At 41.2% G+C, this 10,841-nt stretch overlaps 1 protein-coding gene and 1 long non-coding RNA gene across 2 annotated transcripts; one reads left to right on the plus strand and one right to left on the minus strand.

Moving 5' to 3' along the window:
* Positions 1–310: 310 nt before the first annotated feature.
* On the minus strand, positions 311–5,416 carry LOC130520840 (uncharacterized). Its single transcript, XR_008949072.1, has 5 exons — positions 4,260–5,416; positions 1,496–1,844; positions 1,226–1,404; positions 635–991; positions 311–562 (listed from the first exon to the last, which is right to left on the minus strand). It is a non-coding gene; the product is annotated as an uncharacterized LOC130520840 (long non-coding RNA).
* A 745-nt stretch (positions 5,417–6,161) lies between these two features.
* Positions 6,162–7,681, plus strand: LOC130520839 (histone-lysine N-methyltransferase PRDM9-like). The gene has a single exon (XM_057024565.1). The coding sequence runs from the start codon at positions 6,180–6,182 to the stop codon at positions 7,335–7,337; it is 1,158 nt and encodes a 385-aa protein (XP_056880545.1). The 5' UTR covers positions 6,162–6,179; the 3' UTR covers positions 7,338–7,681.
* The last annotated feature ends 3,160 nt before the right edge of the window (positions 7,682–10,841 follow it).

Raw genomic sequence — 10,841 nt, forward strand, 5'->3', positions numbered from 1 at the left:
ATTGTTCCCTTTGACATTCACGTAATAAAATAGATGACACAGGTTTGTTACACCATAAACAGATCTAATTTCAGGTTTAATGTTTAGTCTCATGTACATTACTGAACTGATGAAATGTGGAGTCTGCGGGAGGTCACGTCTGTCTCCATAGACTCATTTCACATAAATTATGGTTGAGATGACCTCTTCTGATTGGCTGCATTGTGCCAATAAGTAGTCAGGTAAGCTTTGACAATGAGGGGAACTATGGGTGATCTGTTACTGACAGTAAGAGAATCACAAGAAGCAGAGTTTGGAGATAAGTCAGGAACAATCCAAATCAGTCTTATTTACTTACACACTGCAGGAGAGCGGAAGGATTCGTATCCTATAACAGTGCAGGAATATCTGGCTGGAGAATTTATACTCAGGGAAACATGTTGAATTCTTGTGACACCGTCAACTTTCTCATCATTCTTGTACCATATGTAAGAATTAAGAGACGCTCCACACTGACTCTGACACGTCAGCTCACTCCTGTTGCTGCTCTCTTGTCTACTCACACGTACCTGCAGCACTGGGTCTGTCATCAACAAGCACACCGTTACTATAGAAACAACTGCTGACGTCAACACACTGACATGCTGAGAGTTACCTGGTACAGTCAGTCTGACTCCAGGTTCACCAGTTAATCTCCAACCACCTGTGTTTGTTCTGATCATGAACTTGTAGACAGCTGAGTCGTTCTTATGCACATTTGTGATCCTCATAGTATGTCTGTAGTAGTAGTAGTACTTTGACTGATCATACTGATAATTTAATTACTCTTTAAAGCACGTATATGAATGATGTGAGTTGGAGCTGAGTTCCACATCAGAAGTTTTTATAACCCAGAAAGTATCATCGTATGGTACCCAGCTTGAATATCTGCACTTGCAGCTGATGTCGACTGTTGATCCTTTGACAACACAGATTTCAGTAGAAGTGGAAGTCGCTGCCTTGACACTCACACCTGTAACACACAATGCACAAAACTGCTCTTACTGTCAAACAATGATTCAAATCACAATATGACACAGGCACAGAAAAGAACTGTGGCCAGTTGATGTCCAAATTCTGACTTTTGCTGTGACTGAAAGGATCATATGATTGACGTTGGAGTTGTTGCTGGTTTCTACTTTAACACAATGAAAGTATTTCTGCATCAGTGTAGAGATGATATTATGTTACAGTTTGGTGAACTCACCAGAATGTCCTATTTCTCCTATCCTACAGGTGCAGTCGTCAAGAATATGTCTTCTGGAGCTGCATAATAAATGTTTCCAAGGATCTTTTGTTCAGTCTTGAACAAGTTACAGTTTTGTTGACGTGTCAGAGAACAGCTGCCACAGCTCAGATTCTGAGTTGATCTGATCACCTGAAGATCTGAGGAAGAAAAACAACTCATGGTAGACTGACACAGAGGCACGCCACCCATCAGATACTGATGTCATAAAGATGCAGAACAAAACATTACCTGAGACCCTCAGAGTGACTCCAGGTTTACCATAATACTTCCCATCATGTCGATCAGTTATTAATCTGAACATGTAAACAGTTGAGTCGCTCTCTGTCAAGTTTCTGATGATCAGAGTACATCTGTTGATCTTGTCATCACAGATATTCTCAACACGACCTGAATACTCTGGGATGATGTGATCAGATTCTCAAATTAGGAATCCTCTTTTTTAGGAACCAGAATTTATCTGTAACTTTATGATACTCTGGGTAAATATAGGTGCAGCTGATGTTGACTGTTGATCCTTTGACAGCAAAGATGTGACCATTGGTGTACTTCACCCCCCAAACATCCTGAGCCTGTAGAACTGGAAAATATCAGAAACAACAATCAGATACATTCAGGCATTCATATAATATAATTATAATTCATATAATTTTCAATAACCAGCTTCAGAAATAAAGCATTAATATTTAAATCTTTAAATGATTTATTTGAGGATGTGAAGAAAGCTTTCAGTAGATGACTGCTATAAAGGTGATCCTGCGTCTGCTGTGTTTTACACAGCAGACGCAGGATCACTTTTAAAGCAGTCATCTACTGAAAGTTTACTTCACATCCTCAAATCATTTAAAAATTAAATATTAATGCTTTATTTTCTGAAGCTGGTTATTTTATGAATGTCTGAATGTATCTGATTGTTGTTTCTGATATTTTCCAGTTCTACAGGCTCAGGATGTTTGGGGGGTGAAGTACACCAATGGTCACATCTTTGCTGTCAAAGGATCAACAGTCAACATCAGCTGCACCTATATTTACCCATGGTATGGTACAGTTATACATAAATTCTGGTTCATAAAAGAGAGGAGTCAAAACCAACCATGTGGGCATCTGAGGTGAGAAGGTAGTTTTTCTGGGGAGGACTCAGCATTGATGAGGGTGCGATCATTTGGATCAGGATTTGACTGATTCATCAGTTCCTGGTTTATCATTAAAGGTTTTCAACTTTCTTTTTCAGAACGGCCAGTGAAGGTGACCAGCATCATGCTGACTTTTATCAGCTTTGTTCCGGCTGCTTTCTCCTTTGGTGTCTGTGGATGAGGTAAAGTGGTTAAAAACATCACCCAACACCAACATCAGAGCAGCAGACACACAGTGAGTGAGTGAGTGAGTGAGTGAGCTAGCGAGCTAGCTAGCTAGCTGGTGGGGGGGGGTCGGGTCTTTTACCTACACCAAGGAGGCTATTTGACAGTCGACGGTTGTTGATAGGGATTATAATCTTTGCTCTTCCAAAGATCAAAGCCAAAAGGTTTGGTCGTAAAGCAAACCATCCTAACATGTTATGTAGCCATGTATTCCTACTGTATCCCTATATACCTGTTTATACCCATATACTATATTACAGGTGTAACTCACAAAATGTGAGGAACTTGTGCTTGTTCTTTATTTTTAGTCTAAATAAACATATTACATTTTATGTAAAAGAAAAGGGTGCTACATAAAGTTTGACTGTACCTATTAAATAAATGATATATAAATGAGCACATCCTTCTCCTGTACGGTTGTATGTTCTTCTTTGTTGCAGCTCTACTGTTCTTTGATTTAATTTCATTTGTTCTTTCTTCATTTGCTAACTGCATGCTCTAAGGAAAACACACACACACAGACACACACAGACAGACACACACACACACAGTGACAACACTGACACCTCATCTTCAGGATTTGTAAATGTCCTCTGATGACATGGGAACATCAACTGTTCCCTTTTCAGCTTTTTTGGTTTTGTTTGGTGGGGGTGGGCGTCTTTCCAGTATGAATAGGGTGTAACCTGTCAAACAGAAAAGATGTATTCATGCACACAGATCATTTTTCTCCCCTCCAGCTCTATTGAATTCCAGAAACCAAAGATATGATTTCTTGGCACGACTGTCAGTGTCAAACACTGAGGGAGGGACTTTTATCAGACAAGAACAAAAGGCATCCTCTGAGATTGGACGCTGGTGACTCCACAGAAAACATATATGTCATGAAAAAGGGACTTGTCCACATATAGGATGGAGGGTAAAATGAGGGTTCTGCTGGTGCTCCTCTTGAGCTGTGGTTTGGTTGACAGCCAGCCAGTGAACAAATGTCATCTGCAGGAATTAATGATCCAGGCGACAAAAGGAAAATCGAATGGACTCAGTGACAGAACCTTCATGGCCAAAAGTGAGTACCAGTTATTGAACATTTGTTGAAGTGCTCAAACGTTTATAAGTGATGAAAAAATCATAAATATCAAACTCTGATGTGTGTCATGGCATAAAACAAAAAATATTTCTAAATATGTCAGAGTCCTGGAATACATGGCATTATTTCCCATTTAAATCTTCTCTGGTGCTGATGTTTATATAAAAAGAAATAAAAACACTTCTTCATAATTGTCTCGTTATCCAGTAACTTGTGCTGTGGAGACGGTGACACGTTTTAACACCAGTGCGGTGAACCAGATGACCCGCACTGGAAACCGTGTCTGGAAGTTCTATGGCATTTTCCAGCTCACTAATGGTCTGACCTGCAGCGACGACACAGCCCAACTCCCCAACATCTGTGGAGCTGGTGAGTCTGGGCTGTAAAGATGGGCTTCCTTTGAAGTCCACCCAAACCAGTACTGAATATGTTCCCTCTATGTTTAGTGTCAATTCTGATCACAAAATCATCTCATCATCGTCCAAATCAGCCATCTGTTTTACTGTAACTGCTGAAGACAATTTAACTATTTCAATGCGAAGACATTTACCTGGAGCGATGAGGAGAAGGAGGAAGGCTGCTGCAGCCAACCCCATGGCTGCTGCTCTGCTGCTGCAGGTCCAGACGTGACCATTCAGGTCAGCTCAGGGCAGGTGGCTGGTCAGCTCTCTGAGCTTGAGAAAATCAGCTCTTGGCAGATGATCAGCTCTCTGAGCATGAGAAAATCAGCTCTTGGCAGCTGGTCAGCTCTCTGAGCATGAGAAAATCAGCTCTTGGCAGCTGATCAGCTCTCTGAGCTTGAGAAAAGAGCAGCCAGACCGTCAAGACATCTCGCTGAAGTGGAGTCGATTTTCTACGAACTTTGAAGAAGTAAAACATGTTCTGTTTCCTTCCTCTTTCCATGATTTATATGCATGGCTGGTAGAAAATACAGAACCATTTAACAAAGAAAAAAAAGATGTAATTTTGATGCTGTAAGTTTTCAGGATTTTCTTTTAAAGAGTGTAAAAACAGATCTGCTCTGTGAGTAAAACAGAGAGTCAGTGACAGTGTTGGTGGTAAAGTGGTGCATGTGCAGCTGGTTCAGGCAGAAGCTACCACAGATACGAGGCAAATTAATGTTTAAAGCACAACAAACGTCAAATCAATTCGATAACCGTCAACTATATTAATTAAATTCAAAGCTGTTTTATTTTCTTTAGAGTGAGTTTAAAATGAGTCTCAATTAAGTGTAGGAATTAAATTGAAAACAAAAAGACAGTTGAAAACCAGAAAATTTCAGAGGTTGTGTGCAGAAAAAGAACCCAAAAGTGTGAAGATTAGCGAGTATGAAGAAAAGATCGATAGTCAGCATCGACTTTTGGAAAAATTGAGACCAGACACGACGATACTCCCTACCGGTGAAGTCTAAAGCTTTTTCAAACACTATCGAGTATAATTGCTGCATAAATACGTGTGTATTGTCTTTATGCATAATGCTTACAGAATATGCACCTTTCGAATAATCTTTAGAACTCTTTTGGTTACCATATAAGACTCGGTCTTGGCCCGTGTGCCCTGTTCTCCGCGCGTTTTTAATGTTTTCAAAATAAGTGTAGTATCATCTAGTGGTGCTTTCTGTTATAATCTCAAGTGAGTTGGATTTGGCAATAGTCTACATACTCATCAAACATTCCAATTCAGAACGCTGGCAGTCTATTCATGCAATTTGACCTTTTCGAAAAAGACACTAAACCCAACAGGAGCACAGACCAGGGCCATATATGCTCCAAAAGAGGCAGACTTTCTCAAACTCATCGAGCATTTAAAGGATTAATTTTAGTCATCTGCTTCGTCTTCTGTCCAGTTTTAAGAAACGCGTAACTCTGGTTACTGATGTCTGCAGAGACCTCACAAACCAGCTCAAAAAGGCTGAATTAAAGGAAGCTTTATGAATGGGTCACACAGGGCAATTCACCAAGAAAGTGGAGCATATTTCACCACTAATATTTTGTAGTCTATTTTTTACTACTTTTAAATATATATATATATATACTTTTATATATATATATATATATATATATATATATATATATATATATATATACATATATGACAAGATGGGGCAACCTGTGATTCAAAACAATGAAATGCTTCTTTCTATTGATCAGGATCATGACCCCAGTGAATATCTTACTTTGGACTTGAATCTTGATGATTCTCTACAAAAGACTTTAGCCATCATGTCGGTAATGAATTCTGAGGAATCAGAACCAAACCTACAGCTGTTCTCTCACAGCACACATGAGGACAGTAATCATAAGGGAGATCAACAAAATGACTCTGGATCAACTCTTCGCAAACAAAACCATCCACAAACACAAGGTGAGCTGAATAGTCCCAGTATTCACAGCTCAGCCAAGCTTCAGCCTCAATCTAATTCAGTCTTTTTTTTCTGTGACACTCTAGATTTTCAAGGGCAACATTTTTCATGTGCAAGGAGGAAGATGGGGAAGTTCTCATCAACCAGGGGAACTGGAACACTGAGAGGAACTCTGGTCTGGACCCAGAGGACACAAAACCTCAACACATGAAAGAGGAACATCTCAGGATCACTGCGGAGGAAGTTGTATTGAAGCAGGAGACTGACGCATCCCTTTTCCCCCCTAGTTCTGAAGTATACAGGGAGGTTCAGACCCTAAATCCTGATAAAACTACAAAACAGTCTGCGACCAAGTTGCCACTTTTGAATCCTGTGATGTCAGAACCGAACAGTGACCCACTGCTGCTGCTTTCCACCAGCTGTCGTGAGGACAAAGTCATAGGTCAAAGGAAAACTAGACGTGGTGGCTCTCGGTCAACCAAGCAGGACAAGAATATAACACAACCCCGACAGCGTGCAGGTAAGCGGCATGCTAAAGATGTTCAGAAACCTAGCAAACTAAAAAGAAACTGTCATTCTGACAGAGGTGAAAAGTCTTTAAAATGTGATACCTGTGGGAAACATTTTAAATTTAAGTCCGCTTTGCACATTCACATCAGAATTCACACAGGTGAAAAGCCATATGTGTGTAAAACATGTGGGAAATCTTTCACGCAACAAGGTCACCTGAGTTCTCACATCTTAATTCATACAGGTGAGAAGCCATATGTGTGTTTGACGTGCAAGAAAGGCTTCTTGCGAAAAAAGAGTCTGCGCGATCACATGATAATTCACACAGGTCTGCAGCCACATGTATGTGTAACATGTGAGAAAGGTTTCATTCTGAAGAAGGACTTGACCGCCCACATAAGAACCCATAATGCCGAGAAGCCACATGTTTGTCAAACATGTGGAAATGCGTACACGCTAAAATCCACTCTGAGATCTCAATGCGAGTCCACAAGTCGAAATAGACTTTATAAGATGGGAGGTGTTTTACATCTCAGCTGGGAGTTGTTCAACTACAGTGGATTGCAGAAGTTGTCGTACCTCTTGAACCTTTCTACGACCACAAATGGAAATATGCTTTATTGGAATTTTGTCTTAAAGACCAACACCAAGCTGCACACTCGTAAAGTAAAAATTATACAGAGTACAAATTATATATCTACCTTTTTCTGCAATCACAGCTGCATGTCTTTTGGGGTATGTCTCTACCATGTTTGAATATCTACAGACTATAAATTTTACCCATTCTTCTCTGAAAAGACACTCAGGCTGAGTCAGATTAGATGGGGAGCGTTCGTAAATGGTAGCTTTCAGATGTTGCCACAGATTCTTGAGAGAAGTATAACTTTTAAGTGGGCCAGTTAAAATATGGAATATATTTTGCAGTTTAGCAGGTATTCTTTACATATTGCCCAAAATATGGAAAGAAGAAAACCCCTGAGATGTTGTGTCCAGAGTGATCTGCAGTGTTGATCAGAGAACCTTCATCCACATGTTTCCTCACATGGCATCTGGCAAACTGCAAAAGGACTTCTTATGGTTTTCTTTTTACAATGGCTTTCTTCTGGCACTCTTAAAGGCCAGATCTGTGCAATGCACAACCAGTAGTTGTGCTGTGGACAGATTCTTGAGCTGTGGATCTCAGCTAACCCTAACCTGTGAGATTCAAAGCTTTTTATTTCCCAACCTTGCTTGTTGCACAGAACAGCTGTATTTGTGCTGAAATTAGATTACACACATCATTCAACAATCATCAGGTCAACTTCTGAAGGCAATTGGTTGCATTCAGAGAAAAGGGGAATGAATAATTCTTTGTATGGTTTTTCACATTAAATTTCAGTGTTTGTGGTTGTGACCAAAGGTGGAAACGTTCAAGGAGTGTGAATACATTTGCAAGCTACTATAGATAGTCAACACAGTTGAGAAGCCATGTTTGAATTTGTACAGGTTTTGTTCAAAGAGGTTGTTGACTCGTGCACAAAAACATCCACATAGACAAGAAGCTGTATGTTTTTAAAATGTGGAAAGCTTTCATAGAATTAGCCTGTCTACCCCCATGAGTGGTAAAGTGTCCTGTCAGTGCTTATTAACTGAAACCTCAATTGTATAATCACATGAATTTGATTACATATGTTTGCAAAATGCCCATTGGGATTTTTGGGATCAATTTCTCATTGAAGAGAGTAGAGAGGTAGCAAGTGGTACTGCAAAAAAAGTGGACATCAGACTAATAGTGTTCTCATCCCGTGAATTTTCATATTGTAAAAGGAAAAAAAGGGGTTGTATTCTCTGTTGTATTGATTATCAGAAATTTATTTTCATGGCCATGAAAACTTGGTGTGGTTTGGAAAATGTATTTCTCTATGAGGAAACATTGCCTTTTTTTTTAAGAAACTGGTGTCTTTCCAGATATGGATATTTGTGAAAAAAAAATTCTGTGAGCCTCTCTGACAGACTGTTGAAACACTTGTTGGAATTGTTATGTGCTGCTGTGCAGAGAAAATTCAATTTATTTTCCTTATAAGGTTCTTTGCTTAAATTCCATCCTTGTTTTTCCCACAAGACACATCTTATATGTATTTCAGATGTAACAGATTCAGATTCAGATCCTTTATTGTCCCACACGGGGAATGGAAATTTACAGTGCAACAACAGCAGCAAGAGCACTCAGAGAAAAATAGATAAAATCAAATAGAACAGGATTTGGAATATACACAGAGGATGTATATTTACAATAATCCAGATAAATGGATACTCGGCCTCTGTGTACCTGTACATAGTACAGAGGGTGAATACAATATACATATCAGAATATATAATATTCAGATTGTGTTAGGGTGTGTTATGTTATTGTGCAGTCTGACAGCAGCCGGTAGGAAAGATCTGCAATACCTCTCCTTCACACAGCGAGGGTGGAGCAGCCGCTCACTGAAGGAGCTGCCCAGTGCTGTCAGGGTGTCCTGTAGGGGGTGGGACGTGTTGTTCAACATGGATGACAGCTTAGCCATCATCCTTCCGTTTCCCACCACCTCCACCGAGTCCAGGGGACATCCGAGGACAGAGCTGGCCCTCCTTACCAGTCTGTCCATCCTCTTCCTGTCCCTGTCCGTGATGCTACCGGACCAGCAGACTATCCCGTAGAAGATGGCTGATCCCACCACAGAGTCATAGAAAGTCCCCAGGAGGGGTCCCTGCACTCCAAAAGACCTCAGCCTCCTGAGCAGGAACAGTCTGCTATTGCCCTTCTTGACAAGGCGTCTGTGTTATGTGTCCAGTCCAGGTTATTGTTTAGGTGAACACCCAGGTACTTGTACGACTCCACCACGTCAACATCCGTTCCCAGGATGTTCACTGGTGCAGGCGGGGGGGGGTTGTTACGCCTGTGGAAATCCACCACCAGCTCCTTGGTTTTGCCAGCGTTGATCTGGAGGTTGTTCCGCAGGCTCCAGTCCACAAAGCCCTGAATAAGTTCCCTGTACTCCGTATCGTCCCCATCAGTGATGAGGCCGACACAGCAGCAGAGTCGTCAGAGAACTTCTGGAGGTGACATGAAGATGTGCTGTATGAGAAGTCCGCGGTGTAGAGGGTGAACAGGAAAGGAGCCAGAACTGTTCCCTGCGGGACTCCAGTGCTGCAGAGAAGCCGATCTGACTCGGAGCCCTTCACCCTCACAAACTGTGGTCTTTGTGTGAGGTAGTCCAGAATCCATGTTGTGAGGTGGTGATCCACCCCAGCTACCTCCAGTTTGTCCCCCAGCAGCCTGGGCTGGATGGTGTTGAATGCACTGGAGAAATCAAAAAACATGATCCTCACAGTGCTTCCAGCCTTCTCCAGGTGAGTGAGGGCGGTGTGGAGGAGGTAGATGACGGCATCGTCCACCCCGATGCTCGGCTGGTAGGCGAACTGCAGCGGGTCCATGAAGGAGCTCACCAGTGGGCGCAGGTGATCGAGGATGAGTCTCTCCAGCATCTTCATCAGATGAGACGTCAGAGCATATTGAACATAAATGTATTGGCATCTGTTCTTTGATTAAACCGCTTTTAAAGTAAATTTTCCTTTGATTCATCACATGAGCATGAAGGTTTTTTCCCTACACTACAAAGGAATAGGCAGCACTCAAAAAAGCTCCAGTCTGGGCCAAAAGAACTCAGAACCTTTTGGGTCTAAAGGGGAAATACTGTGGAGCAGTCAACGAGGGAGGAGACTGATATTCTAATATTATGACAGGTCAGATGTCATGTTTTTAGCTGTGCTTTAACACTTGACAGGGTAAAAGGTGACACATGTGTTCTCTAAACACTCCATGAAAAACTTGTAGTTTGTGTATACAGTATTGCTGACTTGGTCGTGTATTCCACCCGGCTAAGGCTTCATCTTTGCTGCAGGAACGTATTTTTCATCTGAACATTGACTTCAGGAGCATTTTTTTGGCATTGTAAAAGCCAAAATGTAGACAATAAGGAAAAGTTCCATCTGAAGGTTGGGATCCATTTTTCGGGTATTGGGAGTATCGTGAGTGCGTTACTGACTGTGAATGGTAGGAGGCACTGTGACACCCCTATTGTGTTCGAATGCGACTGCAGAATAGGAAGTGGTAGCCATGGTTGCTTCCCCTGCATTTATTACTTTCAATTGAACAAAAATAAAACCTAAATTCATGAACTGATTGCAATAAAACAAAAAATCAAGAGGGTAATAAATACTGATACAGAAAGGTAAAAA

This window comes from Takifugu flavidus, unplaced genomic scaffold, assembly GCF_003711565.1.
Source record: "Takifugu flavidus isolate HTHZ2018 unplaced genomic scaffold, ASM371156v2 ctg553, whole genome shotgun sequence".
Classification (NCBI taxonomy): domain Eukaryota; kingdom Metazoa; phylum Chordata; class Actinopteri; order Tetraodontiformes; family Tetraodontidae; genus Takifugu; species Takifugu flavidus.